The sequence below is a fragment of the Festucalex cinctus genome, chromosome 1 (genome assembly GCF_051991245.1).
Source record: "Festucalex cinctus isolate MCC-2025b chromosome 1, RoL_Fcin_1.0, whole genome shotgun sequence".
Taxonomy (NCBI): domain Eukaryota; kingdom Metazoa; phylum Chordata; class Actinopteri; order Syngnathiformes; family Syngnathidae; genus Festucalex; species Festucalex cinctus.
Genome location: NC_135411.1, coordinates 56,516,267 through 56,535,792, shown reverse-complemented (window position 1 = coordinate 56,535,792; position 19,526 = coordinate 56,516,267). Strand labels below are relative to the sequence as shown.

The window sequence follows — 19,526 nt, the reverse complement described above, 5'->3', positions numbered from 1 at the left end:
TCACTTTTACAGTGGCAGCAGCTATTTGAATTTTGAACACAAATGGTATAGCAACACATTTAGACAGACAATTTTACAAGACTCACAATACTCATTGGCATACAAATATTACTATTATGGCATCTTACATCTTGAGTTATAATGTATATACCTGTATATAATATACTTCACCCTGGTGGCCAAGGTGTGCAGTCCCAAAAATGAGCACGATATTGTGTGTAAAATATGCTGTAATTCTGTAATGAAAGAAAATTAAATTATACTAACACACTTTTTGGATTTGACTGCCTTCCAAATACTCGCAGTGACAGTTTCCTTGCTCCTTTGAGAAAGTGTACTCCCCTTGTTTGTGTGTAAAATGACCGCTGGAACAGGCAAACGATGGAGAGCATTAGCAAAGCAGCCAGCATCATTAAAGGCAATTACAGGGAAGTAAGAACCATTATGTGTTGTTGTTCACAGCGCTGCACAGGAGGACGACAGAAGAAGAGATTCAAGGAGAGCCTAAGAAAGGTACATGATGACAAAAACATTGTACCGAACTCTGAGCAGGTTTTGTTTTTACATTGGCTATTTTTTATTTTTTTTGATTCATTGCAAAAGGAGCATCTGAGTGGTGTTCAGAGAAGAATGTGAGACAAGAAAGAAAACAGAATGTTGAAGTAGATGAATTTGCATTCAAAGCAGTGTACATGGTATACTCTATGTGTACATACATATTCAATTCGGTTCGATTCAATGTACTCGCGTGTTTTAAACCAAAACCGATGTTCAGATTCAAATTGGCTTTCGTTACATCTCTACTGCGACCAACTCTGGTTGTCACTGTGCGTACTGTACACATTTGGGCCATATGAAATTATGATGGGGGGGATCCACAGAGATCTTTTTGGAACTTATGCAGGCAGAGTCGGGCGGCCTGCCACCTTCGCCGCCCCCTTCATCTCCCGTCTGTGCCGTATGTATAATTGAGTCTGGCTCATTAATATGCGACAGACTAAAAACCCTTTGACTACCTCAGCAGCTCCTGTCGCTTGTTTTGGGGGATTTTGATTTAATAACAGGGATCAGTAAAGTGCTGTGATCACAGCGTTTTCTTCCCATTTGCATATTAATGCTGTATAATATGTGCGATGTTTACAAATGGTTCAGGCCCAGGCAAATCTTTTAATTACTTTTGTTTTGGTGGTCGATGTTGGACATGCTTGCTACAATATAAGAAGTGGCACCCAAGTTGAATAGCCTGTGGAACAGTATGCAACCTATAGGGGATGTTCTAGGACTTCTTTAAATATGTTTACCATGAGAGAAATACATTTCACATTTGGTAAGGTATTAAACTTATCTTTATTACACTCAACTGTGTTATGAAATTAAAATTGAGTCCCCATTTCCTGCCCACGTATATATTTATAGCACCAAAGTGTGGAAAACAAGCAGAGGCATCCTGCATGAACAGGAGCTCTACTTGAGTAGACGCCACACACCCACAAAAGTCCCCAAGAGATTCAAAGAGAAGCCAAGTGGAAAAGTTAGCAGAGACTCCGCAGACATATTAGAACTTTTGCTGTCGCATCACTGTCTGATGACAACCGTCTACATGTCCCATTTCGGCACTAAAAATATAGTCGTACCATGAGATTACGAGTGACTCAATTTTTGAGTTCCTCAAGATACGAGTATTTTTTGATGTACAGTATGGTGGCAGTGATAACTCACGTCACAAGAAGTAACGGTTTTGCAGAGAGTAGACGACTTCAAAAAAGAGAATTCCCATTGCCACTCACCAAATGACGTTTACTGTCAAACTAATCATAAAACAAAGAGAATTAAACCTCGTTTAATGAAAACAACCACATATCTTTGATTTATGAAAGTTTGTTTACCTTCACACAATTGTTGTTGTTTTTTTGCCCCTTATCTCTTTTAACTTGGTCTGTCTTTTCTCAAACCTCTTTCCGTCTGACTGCATTTCCAATAAATATCCATCTCAAAACATACGACAGCAGTGGGACTTTATCAAACTCTCCTGTTGCACAGCAAAACTGTTCTGGTGTGATAACACCATATTTCTTGACTAACATGCTGAAGCTGCTGGGGGAGGAGGAAAAAAACAACTACTTTTTCTACAATCTAAACTTATTTTATTCAAACTGCCTTTTCTATCATTGAATTGTGCACATTATGTTCTGACCATTAAGTGAACAGTACTATACTGTTGGCAAATTCATGACTGATTGGTGAATCAAAATGTTTGAGAATCGAGGAAATGTTTCCTGTTGAAATGAATGGAAATGCAATTCAATTGTTCCAGCCGCAAATGTTGTACCACAATTTCAGCGGTTTGTGGTTAAAAATGAGTACTAAACAATATAGAAAAAAGTGAAAACAACAAAAGGGGAGTCAACCCCCAAAAAATCATTACAATAATATGTTCTATACAGCCCCATTAGTCTAAACACGGCAAAATTGCGTTTATGGAATATGAGTTAAGCAGCAAAATCCAGCTGAGAAAACAGAGCAACTGTGATGTCATTTTAAGTTGACATTTTGCTGTTTAACTCAAATTCCACCTTGACCAAACAAGCGGACTGAAGGACTTTTCTGGTCTGTATACAAATACACCCAAAATAAATTTAAAAAGCAAAACTCAAAACAAAATAAAAACTAACTAAAATGAAAATACCAAAACTATAATAACCCTGGAATAGATAATGTGGTTTGTAAATCAAATAGTTCGTCAACTTTCACTGTGTATTCAAGTTATCGTGTTTGGCAGTTTCAAAGTGTTGTAATCCAGGAAGTGGGGTGAATTTTCCCTTCTTGTGAATGCATGTAGTTCCTTTTGATATTTCCTTTTTTATATACAGGTAGTCATTTTCACTTACGACACTGCTGGGAATGTAGTTTCAGTTTTATTTTCTCCTGTTATCACTTTTGTCTGCGGCATTTTAATTACAGTACAACAGCAGAGATGTGAGAGATGCTGCAGTTGAGCATTTGATGCTAAGTTTAATGTCCGGCCTAATAACCATTTTACTCTTTAGTGTCCTTCAAAGCACAATGAGATATGGCCCAAAATCAACGGAAGCACAAAACACAATTAAAGAGACAATTAACGAGTGGGCTTCTCAGTGGAGTTAATTGGTGTAAAATTACCTCTTTCTTCTCTGACCCATTACTCCATCTGCACTCTGCAGCTTGAGCTCAAACGTAGCCATAAAATGTGGAGCTATAAAGGCTCTCCAGGCACTTTGGGCAAAGTAGTTGACATGGGAGGGCGGAGGTGGGGTCGTCAATGTTGATGCAAGAAAGTAGGATGGGTTAGAGGACTGAACTAACGGATACGATTTTGCACAGTACAGTTTTAAGAGGTACCCTAACATTTTAGCCTAGGGATGTCAATATACTGTAATCGTTTTATTGATCATTAAGAACTGGTTGCTGAATAATTTAGAAAATTTACTGCACTATTGATTTAGTTAAGAAAGCATGACAGTCACCTTTGGGCTCAAATATTGATGACGCAATTTGGCTCTAAATAACAATGGTGAGTGAGTGAGCTGCATATGTGTGTTCTGTTTTGTAACAACACAATTCAAGGCATACTTCTCTGAACATTGGGCGTTAAGAGCTTCAGTGATGAGAGCAAAGTGACTGGTTGCAGCCACGTTTTTGGTCTCTTGTGAGAATTGATGGATAAAGAGGGGACTGTGAAAGGAGCCCTGAGGGACCCCATGGGAGATGATTGAATTATCTTGGAAATATAAATGACTGGGAGTTTGTGAAGTGGACGAGGGCTGTGCTGGCGATGCTAATGGCCAATTTGTGGAGTGAAATGATGACTAATAATTAGTGTTGTTCCGATACCATTTTTTGGCTCCCGATACCGATACCCAGCTTTGCAGTATCGGCCGATACCGATACCATACCGATACTTAAGGTTTTTTTTTTCCTCAACATGAAAAAGCTGTCCTGCCATTGGTTCAGAGCATTCAAGGGCCAATCGGATATCTTAGATCGGCATGCAGTGAACATGACACATACCAGTGAATGTCGTGCACCAGCAAGTCACAAGATGCTGCAAAATCCTATATTAGCGTTGGAATTAATGGTATCGGCATGTTACTTGTAAGTAGTCACCGATACCGATACCACTGGTTTTATGCAGTATCGGCACCCCTGCCGATACTAGTATCGGTATTGGAGCAACACTACTAATAATGGCTTCAAAGGCAGAACTGTGGTCAGGAAAATGATGAGGAATGAGTCTACTGAATACCCTTTGGTTACCCAGGTTGTATATAATGGGTAGGACACGACAACAGGCACATCAGACCGTCAGGGGATGACAACGCTGTTCCACTGAATGTACAGAATGAAGAGGATAAGAGCAACTGCACAGCTGAATGCAAGTGGAATCTGCCAGGACCAGCTGCACATGTTGAGATAATTGTGTTCCCATTGAAATGAACCAAAAAGAAAGCAGCATGACTAAAGTGGTATTCGTGCAGTAGTCCTTCTAACTCGTATATAAACCCTTCTGTATTGTAACCCTCGCCCAAGTCAAAGTGGGTGATGCGAGCAGAGGCGCAAGCTGCCGACCTTGATGCCATTTGTCACGCGGTTGATCTTTATTGTACAATCACAACACAGCTAATGCTCCGCTTTGCGAGTGCCACGGGCCACATTTACACTGTTGGCGACAACCCATTTCGATGGGAAAATGTCAACATGTCTTTTCCTATGCAAAGTCACAAAGCAATTTGTAGCATCAGTAGCAGGTTTTGCAAGTGGGGCAGCGCCGCTACAGAATAAAATTACTGTAATTTAACTCCTAGAGAATTTAGCACTTTACCTGAGTTTATATAGTTCTCACCAGTTCCGAGTTGAATTCACATTTCCCAAAATGTAAATTGTGTAATGTAAGTGTAATTTAACTCTTTGATAGAATGAAATTACCAAACCCTGTCAGGGTTCGTGGGGGATTGAGGACTCAAGTGGAGGGAGGCAAGGTGAGGCGTGACCAGTGTTGCCACAGTTACCTTGAAAAGGTAACTTAGTTACTTTACTGATTACTTGGTTTTAAAAGTAACTAAATTGCGTTACTGATTACTTGATTTTAAAAGTAACTAAGTTAGATTAAAAGTTATTTTTTTAGTTACAATCAGCAGCTGCCGATAACACCATCTCAACATAAAAATAATGCAGTAGAAACAGAGTTCCAAATACTTTATTGAAAGTGCATTTTTAACATGAAAATAAAGTTGTTGTTTTTTATGAAAAACAAAATAGGCAGTCTCTCTTGACTTCTTGTAACATAAATACTTTTTATAAAACAAAAAATAAAAATGTATCCAGGTTGAAAATGAAAATCCACTTAATTCCTCTATTGTTTGTTCCACTATTCCAGTGTGTACACTTGAGTCGACTCGTGCATGCTGAAATGAAAACGTGACTTGTCCAACGTCACTCCCCCTGACGAGAGGGCGGAGACGACCTCATCCCATAATGCTTCACGGACCATTTGAGGATGGAAATAAATTATTTTTTACCACTTTTATGGTCCATAATGTGCACTTTTTTTTTTGCCAATTGGTTAATAAAACGAGTAGTAAAAGTATCATCACTTTTGTTTTGAATGTGCAAACCATTCACGACCAGACCATGGCTGAATTCAGTGTGGTGATCAATGACTTCCGCCTCATCGTCGTAGTTAGCGGCAGTTGTTTGTGACTGTTACAACAGTGAGATATTTTGCCTTCTTCACGAAAATGTGGAGTAACGCATTGAATCCCTGGACAGTAACTTTAATCTGACTACTTTGTAGAATAAAGTAACGCGTTAGACTACTAGTTACTTTGAAAAGCAAATTTTTTGGAGTAACTGCGTTACCGGCAACACTGGGCGTGACAGCTGGTGCTCTTAAGCATTCTTTAATTTAAACTCAAAGCAAAGTGCAACACAAAATACAAAACAAGGTTGGGAATAAACTTACTAAACATAAACTAAAGGGGTAGGACGGGCAGCGCCAAAGACTCGACAAGGACGGAATGAAAGCAGGGAACTAAATACACCTAGTACCGAGACAACAAGAGACACCTGGACAGGACACAAGTGGCTTAGGAAGCTGATTGGATAACACAAGGGAACGGGAAAACGAGCACAGGAGGACATGATAAAACTTGACGAGACATTGACAGAAAAGGACACAAGGAAATCATGACCAAAAAACCCCAAACCAAAACCCAGATCCTAACACACCCATAGTGTTTCACATTGTCAGTGATATTCCCTTTCATTTTTTGGTATTAATTTATCAAAGTTTTAGTGTTACTTCTTGTCGAGTTTTTATTTTCCAACCCAAATGGAGACAGTGGGACTCTAACCTAGTACCTAGCACTTGGGGGGCAACAACACTAACAAGTACGCCACAAGAGCATACATGTTCATTGCCACAAAATTCTTTCTTGTAGGCCGAGTTTCTGCACGACTCACAGTAAATATGAATTGCCGGCGCGGCAAAATATCCACTTCATTTTTAGTTTACAGAAAAATAATAAACATAATTTACACTACTCGTGAAAATCCGGAAACTTTTTATTTTATGTCTCACATGCTTTTTCTGCGTTACCTCATGAAGGAAATAATTCAAGAACTGTATAATTTCATCCTTACGTTATAAAACTGAATAATCCAGAGTTGTCCTTAAAATCCAGGGAAAAACGCAGCTTTTGATTTTGGGTGTTCTTGTTGTCTGTGTGATCAGTGTTTTTGTTTTGTGTTCCTTGTCTTTCCCCTCGCCTCGTAATGTGTAACCACGTCCGCCTGTGTGTTTTCCCCGCCCCGTGTGGTCAACCAATCAGTGCCCTCAGCCACTAGCGTCTTCCCCAGTTGTGTCTTGTCAAGTAATTAGCAAAGGTGTATGGATGTTGCATTCGAGAATGGTTGGAAGTCGGATATATCCGAGTTGGTTTTTCACAGTTCCGACCTGAAAGCGTTCAAGGCGAAAGTAAACAACCAAAATGGCGGATAGCGGTGAGTTGTTTTTTATTTTGGCCCTCAAAACTCATTTTGAACTCCAGCAAACTTAAGTGCTCACAATTTTGCTTCATTTATTGTTTTTATCTTATTTCATAAGCATTTCATAAAGTTCAGTAGTTCACCGTATAATTTTATGCAGGGAGATAGCGGCATACTGTTACGTTGAGTTACGTGGAGTTACGTCGAATACTGCCCACTTGTCTTTTCAAGCAAATCACCTCGTTTACACATTCCCTCAGCCTGTTCACTGTGCCTCCTCCACCACATCGCTCACTCCGCCCTAAAACCGTGACAGACAGCTGTTTTAGAGGATTTGACTGGTCTCTCAAGACCCTTAGAATTTAGTTGTGTGGCATTATTAAGCACCAAAAGAAAGAGTAGATTCTCTTCATTCATTGGATAAAAAGTAAGTTTGTTTCAAGTTTTTGCTGCTTAGTGATTGGAAAAAGATCCTGGGTTTTACAAAAATCACAGTTTTCTGACAAAAAGTGTAGATAACCTTTTTTTGTGAAAAATCAATCAGGCAGAACAGTGACATTGTTGCTAATGTTTTTGTGAAATCGCAAATGATAAGATGACAAGCACAAGAAGGCAAAATAATAATTTATTTCCCCATATACAATTCCGAAACAGTCCAAGAGCAGCACTGACTTAAAGCATGACTTGAGTTTTTTTTGTTTTTTTACATGGCATTTGTCATTCACTCCATGAATTGTGTTATCTTTTTTTTTTTTCACAATCGCAACACACATGCTGATGTCAGATTCAAAGCTGTCCTTTCTGTCCTGTGTAGATCCCTCGCTCTCAAGTAGCTGTTTGGGGCACATATGATTCTGCCCAAGAGTTCTGTCTCACAACAAGTCTTTTTAAAAAATACGTAGCAAAACAAACATTTACCATTTGTTAAATGAATTCCTCATTCATGTACATTAATGTACACCCACTACAGTTTGGAAACCGGTCAACATTTTGGGGTAAACAGTTTTTCGACATTGCTAAGTTGAACCATCATCACTTAACATCAAAATGTTATGAAACTTTATTTCACTAAGTCACCAAAACAATAACTTTAGTCTTGGGCTTTTTCTTTGATTTTTCTTCTTTTGTTTTATGCCACCACTGCATGGTGTCTATCAGTGATAGCATACAAATATAAAGATATAATCATTGAACTAGATATAGAATTTAGTGGGATGTAGTGGCAACCAGGCAATGAAAGTTATATTCATGCATTTTGGCCCAGATCCTGAATAAATGTAAGTAGCAAACATTGTAATTGCTATGAGAGTAATTGCCTAGCAACCAAAACCAGACCAATTTACTGCCTTGGAGTTTTACTGCATGAACCTGCTGCACATTGGATTGGAACACTAATCTTAAATGCAACTTTTTACCATATGAGGAATTGAATCAACACAAATATGTCACAATTTTCTTTTGGTTTTATTGTAGTCTCATCTCCAACACTATTTACACAAGGCACCTGGCGCCATGTATTGGTCGGTATTGCTCGGTTGTGCTTTAAATGTCAGCCAGCACTCTATGAACTTATAAGCCAGAAGCACTTTATTGATAGAAAGGCCATCCACTATGAATGGGATTGCCATGGTTACATGGAACTGCTCCTCGGAAGCTCGGAGATGGACTGCACCTTATAAATAATTGATCAGGATTAAAATGACATCACTGTGAGACCCGGGTTACAATAACCCAATGTGGCTTTATCTCTGCTAGTAAACAGTCAGTGAAACGTCTGCAGTGTTTCCATATTATGGGATATCTTTTTGCAGAGAAGTACTTGATGAGACGTTTGCTTGACTGGGGCTGACAGGCAACACAAACTGTGAGCGATATCGTAGCAACAAGCTCTTAGCACCAGATACTTTGTTTTTACTTGCTGTTCACCTTGAGAAAAAATGTAAGTGGCAAGTTACAATGCGGCACTAACTGCAAAGAACTCATATATTACCAATGGAAAAAGTATCACTTTATAATAGGGTGACCAGATTTTCGAAATTAAAGACTAGGACACTACAATTTTGCTGAAGATCAAATATACAGTACAATTTAATTTAATTTAATCGCTAGTCAATCTGGTGACCGGTGGTTGTGTTATTACTTTAGCTAATGATAAATGCTTTGACAGTTCAACAGCGCTAAGCAAGCAATGCACTCACCATTATCCAATGCTTTTTGCTCTGTCACGGCAGCTTTTGGAAGCTGGCTGTGCTGTTTTCTCTCAACTTTAGGGAGCTTCTCGATTGCCTTCCAGCTTGCATTGGGTCTTACTGGTGACTGCAGTATTAAGCTAGTAGGACTATAGCTATTTCCCATGATTCTTAGGCACCGTTCACACGAAAATCTGTTCCAATGTACGGCACGGCAGCATGGTTTTAGAGCTTGAAACTGCTCACTTTTGAAACCAGGATCCAGAGTGGAAAGATTTCGAAACACGTATACCGTACGTTGCAATGTGGACACCATACGCTATAGCCACTCCTCCGGTGATGATGTGATTCTCCCGTGACTGCGCACGAACCGCCAGTCTGTCAACAATGGCGGATAGCCGTGCCATCGTCGTTTTGCACAACATCCTTAGCTTGTTTATGCTTTTACAGCAAAATGTTTTGCATGATGTTGTACTTGAATCACCAGGCATTGTCACTTCTCCTGTGTTGTGTTCGTCTCACTGATCTGTAACTATTAGTGGATAGCCAATAGGCCATATGTGCCCGTGCAAGCCGTTGAAGCCACAGGGCAGCCATTTTACCCTTCCCATTTCGCGGTCAGATTGCTGTTTAAACAACTTTGAAGACCCGCTTTTATTTTATTGCTCAGTTCCTAGACCCCAATATTAGATTTGGCAGAGTCATCTTTTGTTGGATTACAATTTAAATTATTTAATAAAAATAAAATTATATATATATATATATATATATATATATATATATATATATATATATATATATATATATATATATATATATATATATATATATATACATACATACAAGTTTGCTCCTGTAAACATCATTTAGCATATAATTCATACAGGTATTTAAGTGGTTAGCACATCCACCTCCCAGTACTGAGGACCCGGCTTCGAGTCCAGGCTCCGGCCTTCCTGGGTGGAGTTTGCATGTTCTCCCCGTGCCCGCGTGGGTCTTCTCTGGGTACTCCGGTCTCCTCCCACATTCCAAAGACATGCATGGCAGGTTAATTGGGTGCTCCGAATTGTCCCTAGGTGTGCTTGTGAGTGTGGATGGTTGTTTGTCTCTGTGTGCCTTGCGATTGGTTGGCAACCAGTCCAGGGTGTCCCCCGCCTACTGCCCAGAGCCAGCTGAGATAGGCGCCAGCACCCCTCGCAACCCTTGTGAGGAGTAAGCGGTCAAGAAAATGGATGGATGGATGGATGGATGGATTTAAGGCAAGTTGTAAAATGTCTGAAGTCCTCTTGTTTTAGTTTAACAAATTTAAAACATCATAAATCAGGCTGTTTCTACTAAGTACTGTCTCAAATTTCGCTACAGTAAATGTATAGTATCGTATGCTGACAAACGTTTCTTGGAGGAGTAATATGGCGGCCTCGTGGCTTCAAAAGTCTTGGCTTATCGTCTACAGGTCTTAAACTCCAGTCCTCGAGGGCCGTAGTCCTTTATGTTTTTGAGGTTTCCCTGCTCAAACACACCTGATTCATAAGCAAGCTCTGCAGGAACCTGATAATGATCCTCATTATATGATACAGCTGTGTTTGAGGAGAGAAACCTCTAAAACATGCAGGACTGCGGCCCTTGAGGAGTGGAGTTTGAGACCTGTGGCTCTATTCAGATCAGTGGTTTGTCTTCTTCGCTGATTTTTCTTCGACGCTTTCCGTTAACTCCCTATGGCAGCGCTACAGCGCCACTCCAGACTTGGCATATAAATTACAGCCGTTAAACGTCCTTGGCGTCTTCTTTTGGAATCTCACATGTCTTGAGACGGTACTGTCTGTACAAGATTTGCTTGAGGAACATTTGCTTCTGTGTAAACAGGGCCTTAGACACAGTAGTAGGAAGCAGTTCTAGTTCCGGTAAGATGAAAACATGCCTGCTAACAACGCAAACATGAAAGTAAAAGTAATGTTATTGATGTTAATATTAGAATAAAATTCTTTTTCATTGGTTTATTGTATGATTTGCTATGACAACTGTGTGATTGACATACATATGGCCCAAACAATTGGCTTAAAAACTGCGATGCCGGGACGGGAGCTGCGTAAGTGAGACAAAAACACTGGAACTGGAGAAATCCACTGGGACTTGGGACACAAGGCTCAAAACTTGGGAATGTCCCGGTTAATTTCATCCTAGTTTTTATTAACTTTAGCATTCAAGGGCATCAGGAGGTAGGTTTGAAGATTTGACCAATCGGCACTCATGTTACTTTTCTGGAAATGCTTTGTTCGTTTTTTTTTTTTGATGAGCCTGATTGTCAAACTGTGTGGGGCCAAGGTTTGTTTTGGCATGTGCTCAACGACCTCTGAGCTGCAAAATTGCTACAGGTATGGATAGATACCAGAGTATGAACAAAAACTCCTGGTCAGCATGTATGCAGAAGTTAGCTTACCCTTGTTGCTGTGCCTCAGGTGCTCCATTGTTATGCCATCCTCAGCCTTTCCTATTGCGGTCACCGTTTATTGTTTGTTAGTGTGTCTCCTCCTGACTTGATCGGTTCAACGTGGCGTTGTCTTCAGTTTCCCACTGCACTATTTTGAAGCCGCAGCCGCCTTGAGGACTATATGTGGTGTTAGATTGGATTCTGCCTAGCCTCGTATCCGCTCCCTTCTGGTCTTATTTGTCAGCTGATCTTAAAAACAAGTCGTTGTGATGTTCCTTTCACCATGAAAAAGTTGAAGCCTCGGATGGCGTTCCGCTGCATGGTTAAAGTGACATGTTTTGATCTTAGATATGCATCAAGGGATACGTGGAAAAGTGCATGGAATTGAATATCTTCAGATCAGAATCAGACCTTTTGCAAATGTGGATAAAAATGAGATAGCTTTTGGATATCTTTAAATGTGAATGAAGTATAAATGTGTTTATAGACTGCATTGAAATACTATGATCGGTGACGTCATGAAATTCAGCCTTATACTCGTTCAAGCCTCACGATTTTTAATAAGAAGGAAAAAGAATCACAAGGTCATAAATGTTAAAGACCGATATTTATTTCTCATCACAATTAAAATGGACCATGCTTACTCATCACAGAAAGAAAACGAAACAGAAATGCCCAGTCTTTTGTCTTGCTTTGTTTTTTCACAATGTGAATAATAGCACTCTATGAAGATTTGATAAAAAATACAAGCCTATGCCTGTTAACACTTAACCCCCCACAGCCACCCCACCCACCCAGTTTGAACCCACAAACAGCATTTCTTTTGTCCCTCTCCAAACACTGTATACAGCATCAGATGTGTCCAGTCTCGGTTGAGCTCTCAATCTCCAGAAGTCTTAATGACCTGGAACAATGTGACGTTGTAGAGAACCTGATGCCCATTATTCCATGTGTAGAGGACCCTTTCCCTGGGGTTGTAGTCCATCATGGAGATGTGGGAGTATTGATTGTGGAAGGGGATGTCTGTGTACTCGTAGCTGGACGTGTTGGTGTAGTAAGCAAAGTAGATCTTAGCGCCGGCCAGGTGGGAGTTGGTGACGTAGAGCGTGCTGCAGATCATGAAGGACTCTCCGGCGCTGCGCTTGGGGAAACCGGTGTCCCACGTCTGCAGCACCTCCAGAGTCTGCGGCTCCAGGCGGCTGATGACAATATTGCCGGCTTTGGGGATGGTGGTGTAGACCGCCCACAGGCCGTTCTCGTCGGCCATCAGATCGATGTCGGAGGAGCCGCCCCAGGAGTAGGGGAAGGTGTTGTTGTAGCCGGCGCCGCTCAGGCTGCGCTGCACCAGGACACTCCGGGAACGGAAGTGGTACTTAATGATGATGTTGCTCTGGTACTTGTTGTAGTACAGCGAGCCGTTGTAGACCACGTGACCAGTGCCTGCCCACGGGTGCGGAAGTAAGTGCTGCACAAAGTTCTGGCCCTTCATGAAGTCACTCATGGTGCGGTACTCCAAGACGCGACGACCCTTGAAGTAACCGTCCATGGACCAAACCTGCGGCAAGGAAAATAGTCGAGGGTTAACTTTAGGAAGCTTCTCTGTTGCCTACCAAGAAATAATCCAGAAACAATAATGGTAGGAGATAGGGGCCAAGCCCTGTACTGAACAACAAAAAACTGAGTAACTGAAGCACCGGTTACAGATTATTTGATTTAGAAAGGAAACATCAAAAATACACGCTCCCCATATTCCCAATTTACAAAGAATTTAGTCTTTCAGTCAAGGAGTATCACTTCAAGACACTTCCTTGACACCAGCTTACTACTTTCCTTTTTGCTAGGACTTTGGTGCAATCTTGTGAAAATCTGTATGTTTGTCTGAAAAGTACGATAGTTTCCATAGAACAAAAACATGAAATTAGGAATAGCAAATGATTATCAAGTGAAGCTGTGAGTCATCCAAGAAGACAATATGCTAAATTGCTTTGTGGTCTGTTAAAACGTTTCAATGCAGTAGGTCTGCTTTCAATGTTGCCATCATGTTGACAACTCTGTGGTCTACTTCACATCTACTCCAATTATCTCCCATTCAGCTTTTGCTGTTTACCGTGTGCAGTTTGACTGAGAAGCTATACAGACAGATATTTGAAATCTGCATAATCCATAGGAAAATGGCTAATGTAGCCACCATGTTGGACTCAGCTCGGCGAAAGTATGCTTTGTTTGGTAATCATCTGCTCAAAACATAAAGTTCATGATTATAAAACATAGTTAACATCAATTGGCTCTTGAGAGGCTTCGCTGGTGTTCTAAACAAAGTGAAGATGGGGGATTTTGCAATATAAATACAATATTGTCTCAATGTTACTCCTATAATGCCAATAGTATCAATATTGATACTGCAGTAATAATCAAATTATGGAAAGATACGTCACAGTATTGGCGTGCTTTAAGTGATGACTGATCATATATAAGGAAAAACAATACATCACAATATGGATATTTTGTTTTGGAACACACAACATGTAAGTAGACTCTTTGAATAGAATCTCATTAGGTTTAAATGTTGCTTGGAGGCATCCATCTAATTTCAATAGCGCTTTACCTCACTGGGCTCGCAGTGGATTTGCAGCCACGCCCCATTGACATATGGACAATTTAATATTCTCAGAGAGTCAGTATTCAACAGTGTTTTTATTTTTATTTTTTATAACGACTATTTTTTTGAGTTGTTTCCTTCATGTGTGCCTGTTTGACTTCTTGTTCCTGTCAACTCTTTATCCTTTCTCGGTTGAGTGTGGCACAGGACTCGCCTCTCCAAGTTAGCAGACAATTAGAAGGCAACACCAAAATATCTGTGGAGACGACACAAAGTTTGTATTTGACCTCTTTGTGTTTTGTTCTTACGGTGTACATGAGAATTCTTCTTCTACTTGTCTCCGCTTCACTTGCTGTGGGTTCAAGGTTCCAGAATGGAAGCAGGACACGTCTTCTGCTGACCGTGCGACCGCATGTTCTCAGGCACGGCTGCATGCTGAACATGCATTGATCTGCGTTGGCGTGTGGGGCTGAAGCCGTTGTTGCACTTTGCAGTCAACCACTTCTGGAGCGCTGCGCCGTCCCCCGTCCACACTTACAGAAAATCGATCAATTTAGCAGCTCTATCGTCTCCCTGAAGCGCTCTCAGCAGCATCGGCCCACTGACGCGGCCCGCTCGCCGGCTGCGCCCCTCGGCTCATCCCCCCGATGCTTCCGCTGAGACAAAGTTCATCTTTTAATTGATTTAATTAAACAGCACTCCACATAGATGTTTATTTTGTGCTTAACACAGCGAGGCGGGATTTGCTAAGATAGTCCTTTTTTTATTTTATTTTTTTTACCCCTCCTTTTATGCCTCTCCTCCCCGGGTGCAACAGTCGGCACTTTGCTTGCAATAAGAGTTCCAGTGGGAGCAATGGGAGGAGCGAGGTTCAGCAGTTGGATTGTTGGATAGGGAAATGATGGCGCGTTAAACATCCTCGGCCTTCCAGATGAGTCCCAGGGGATGTGCAAGGGGAAGAAGCTGAGCTTAGCCCCCCAATTTGATGTCTATTTCAACACAATTGTGTTCATTTCAATGCACTCTAAAAACAGTTGGGTCGAAAATAACCCAACGATGCCTCTACTTGGGTCAATTTGACTCAACTTTGAGTTAATAAAGGGTTCTTTTAGGGAAATAGAACGTATAAATATTGGTCATATACCCTACCTTTGATCCATAATCAATAATCAGACGATCTATTGACTGTTGGCGGACTGCAGCTGCTTGTTTACTTTCAAACCTGTAGTCCATGTGTCAAACTTAAGGCCTGAGGGCCAAATGTGGCTCACCATGTCATTTAATGTGACCCGCAAGAGTTTAAGTGGCCTGATTGTCTTTTAAACAATTGATGGCATCGTGCCATTAGAGTGCAGTGTACACATCCAACAAGTGGAATTGAAAAATACAAATGATATTCCCAAAATTTCCAGAATGAGTAAAACTGATGCAGATAGAAGGAAAGACAGATTCACGATTGATAGGAAGGTGAATAAATGTTTGTGCTTCAAGGAGAAAAAAAACGTTTTTAGTTTAAATGACTGTAACCAGGATCACCTATGGCAACACCTTCTGTGGAATACCGGTAAGCTAAAAATTTGTGAATTGTCGTAAATGTTAGAAAGAAGTACAGTTGTGCTTAAAGTATGTCAACTTTTGAACACAGCTGCAAATGTACAAAAGCTAAACACCACTTAGTGACACAAAACTGCTATGAATTGTTACCAAAATTCACATGCACATCTCTACTCATGTCAACTCCAACTTCTGAAAATATCAAAACAATTGCAACAGTATTTTGGATTTTATGGACATGAAGCTTTTGTCTCACAATGTAGTACGCTTCTAAGTTTACATAAACGTTAAAGTGGCTCGCCAAATGCAACCATCGTGATTTTGCTCATTATGAATAGAGAATTCAAGTCGGGACCTCCTTCCTTTAACTATAAACTGTGTGATACAAACTCACATCATCTCTCAATTATTTGAGGGCACTTTCTATATCGCATGTGTCCAGGGGCACGCACACTAATTGCCTAGGCCATTTGGAAAACTCCAGTGCAAACAACTCATTTATTCCTCCATTGATGGTGATGAAGTGATTTATTAGCTGGAGCTGCAGAGGCGAACGAGCGTAGGGAGGAGGTAAATGGATCCATTAGTGATTATCGGATTGCAGAGGAATATTTGATACATTTCCACTGGATGTTCAGCTCAAATTTGGACATTTTTCATAGGGAATGAATGAGAATACATTTCCTATGTCGTTCTCGTTAATTCTCGTAAATTCATTTATATCCACAATACCTGTCGGTGCACTAGATTGGTCGCCATTCAATTGCATGGAAGAAAAATGAGCCTTTCACATTGGCAGTAGTACGCCAATTAACAATTTTGAGATTTCAATCAAGGTCCCGTGCCTGTTTTTGAGATGTGGGAGGAAATTGGAGCACCCGCTATTCAACAGTGCTGCCTTCCATTCATTTTCATGCAAACAAATTTGCAACTTCATAAGCCATAAAGGTTATCTTGTCTTTTTTTCCACTTTTGGAAATATTCAACATTTCACACTATGAATATTCCTATCAACTGCCTGAAATTTCCATTAACTTCCACCTGTGAAAATCAAGACCTCTGCTATAGCTAAGCTTAGGGGATCTCCATACACTTTTACACATTTCTTTGGCTTTCTGCTCCACTTGATTCTCTGTATTTGCTCACTTGCAGGGATTAGCACACTCACTCGGTTGTCGGAGCTGGGGATCATCGTATCTGTCATCCAGGAGCCGAACCTGGACCCCGAAGCGCGGACCGTGATGGGATTACTGACGCCCGTCAGCTTGCCGCAGCCTGCAGGTCAAAGCAGAGATAGAGGGAGGAAGGTATGAATATTAATGGATGTCCACATGTACACATGTGCTGGATCCTGCAGGAAGACATTTTAAAGTGGATTCTGAAGGGGATGTAAAAACACTTTCCATTCGATTACTTGAAATGGAGGTACTTTTATTGATTGACGTACCGTTTCAAATGGAATTTAAGTCATTGTGCTTGCTTGGAGAACGTGCAAGACTGAAAACAAGTGCCTCATAATGACAGTGAATCATCTCAAATTATTATAGAATCGAGAATAGTTGTAGTTACGCAACAACATAGGCATGAACAAATAAATTACACTATACTGTAGTTTCTTATTGAAAGAAAGCCTGAGATTTGTGCTACTCCAGTGATTGTGTTAGATTTGGTCTTCTTTGTTTCATCATCATCATCAGCCCTTATTTGTTTTACTCTGTTAAATCACTAGTTTAGCCAAGTGAACACAATCAATTATTCATTCTGGTCTTCTAGGAAAGTTTTTCATAATTTACGTTGATCATTTGAGTGGGCAACCAGCGTGTAAATGTTGTACAGCAGAACATTTGTCTGTTTATGATGTTCTTTCAATCAATAATTTAATTCTGCCTTGCGTCGGTCACACTAATTGCGTATAGGCACACAAGTGCTGTAATAGAATTGGATGGTTTGCGATTAAGAATTCATTGAGCGCGTAGCAACAGTCATTTGCATGCGAGTACACACCCAGCTTCTGCATGCATGAGTGGAGGCGGGTCTCCAGTAGCAGGACCCTCTGGCGCAGCTCCTCGTAGTCGTAAGCGCCCATCTCCTCCTGGATGGCCATCAGTACCAAGGACAGATTCCTCACCTCCTCGCGCAGGTGCACGATCATCTTGGTGTCCGATTTGTATTGCTCCAGCACAGGGAGGCGACGGAGAAGCTCGCCCACCTTGTCTTTCAAATCCTAAATAGTCAGCAGAGGAGAGAAGGCAAGACTCTCAGGGCTACACTGTATTGCAGTATTGACCTTCATCTGTCTGTTTAAAATCTCACTGTCATTGTAGTCCTTTATGTAAGCAGTATGTAACGCCACTGAGCCTTACAGCTTTCTTTAAACTCTGGTTCCATGCTTGTCTCTATTCGTTTTGGCCTCTAACAGAGCCAAAGTTAGCGTCAATGGTTTAAAGAAATACAAATTCTTGAAAAATAGATACAGTAAATGAATTAAAAAAAAAAAAAAAAAAAAAACATGCTGCCATGCTTCCTTTAAATGATTTAGGATCAGGCAGCTTGCATCCATCCATTAATCCATCCAGCCCCTGACATATCTGTCCATCAGTTTATCCAATTTTACACCAATCCACCAACCTGTCAATCATCCATACAGCCATCCATCCACCATCCACCATCTATCCAACCTCCCATCCATTAATCATCCAACAACAAACCTTACCCATCCCTCCATTTAATCCATCCAACCATTGACACTGCCCAAATCATCCATCCATCCATCCATCATCCAACAAACCCCATCTATCCATCCTTCCCTCCCTCCATCCATTAATCCATCCAACCATTGACACTGCCCAAATCCATCCATCCGTTCATCCATCCGTTCATCCATCCATCCATCCATCCTTCCATCATACATCCAACCTGCGATCTATTAATCATCCAACAACAAACCCCATCCATCCACCCATCTTTCCCATCCTACCTACCTACCTACCTACCTACCACTCCCTCCCAAACCTCCCTCCATCCATCTTGGACTTTTCACCTACTCATTCATCCAGTCCAATCACCCACCAAATCGTGCTACCTTCGACCCATCTATCATTCGACACATGATTTTCCACTTTTCTTGATGATCGTGTACTATCTGTATGATTGATTGAAGAAGACTGCTACCAGTGTATGTTGGATGTGAGTCATGAGGTGTTCAGAATGGGAAAGGTAGGAGTGGAGGAAGCAGTGGGAGAGCCGCCCAGCATCCAGTTTTAGGAGCCATAGATCACGAAAGAAATAGACCTTTCGATAAAATATGCTCGCCACGGGGATGGCGCCCTTGCCTACCTTCTCTCTCTCTTGTTGGGGTTTATCTTAAATCTAGTGATGGAGCCAGTCTCAGCCCTGTGGCGTCACATCATAAATCTCGCCCGCCTTACGCCTGCCTCCTTTTCAAGCCGCACAGATCCCGTTAATCTCCCACGTCGCAACTTGGAGCTGAGCGTAGCCATCAGTCAATGTGGTCAAATGCACAGATTTTTCCATTCCCTCTTTATGTTGTTTTGCATTGGGAAGCCTGGGATGTAACATTTTGGCTTTGTGCATGTTGTAATCTTCTCAGCCTTAACTAATAATCAAGCTCATTCCACACGCACACACATCAGTAAGATCGCGGAGCATAAAACACAGTTGAATGACATTCATGCAGGTCCCTAGGGGGAGCGCACGTTTTGCATTTATACTT

The 19,526-nt window shown here is 41.0% G+C and overlaps 1 protein-coding gene across 2 annotated transcripts in view; it reads right to left on the bottom strand.

The window, feature by feature from the left end:
- Window positions 1-12,228: 12,228 nt before the first annotated feature.
- The window catches only part of olfm2a (olfactomedin 2a), an 82,758-nt gene continuing 75,460 nt past the window's right edge, over window positions 12,229-19,526 (bottom strand). For both annotated transcript variants that reach the window (XM_077496152.1, XM_077496142.1), the window contains exons 4-6: window positions 17,798-18,017; window positions 16,962-17,068; window positions 12,229-13,195 (exon numbers count right to left, since the gene is read on the bottom strand). In XM_077496152.1, the coding sequence (XP_077352278.1) occupies window positions 12,521-13,195; window positions 16,962-17,068; window positions 17,798-18,017 (1,002 nt within the window). In that variant the 3' untranslated portion in view covers window positions 12,229-12,520. The remainder of the gene's footprint in view (window positions 13,196-16,961; window positions 17,069-17,797; window positions 18,018-19,526) is intronic.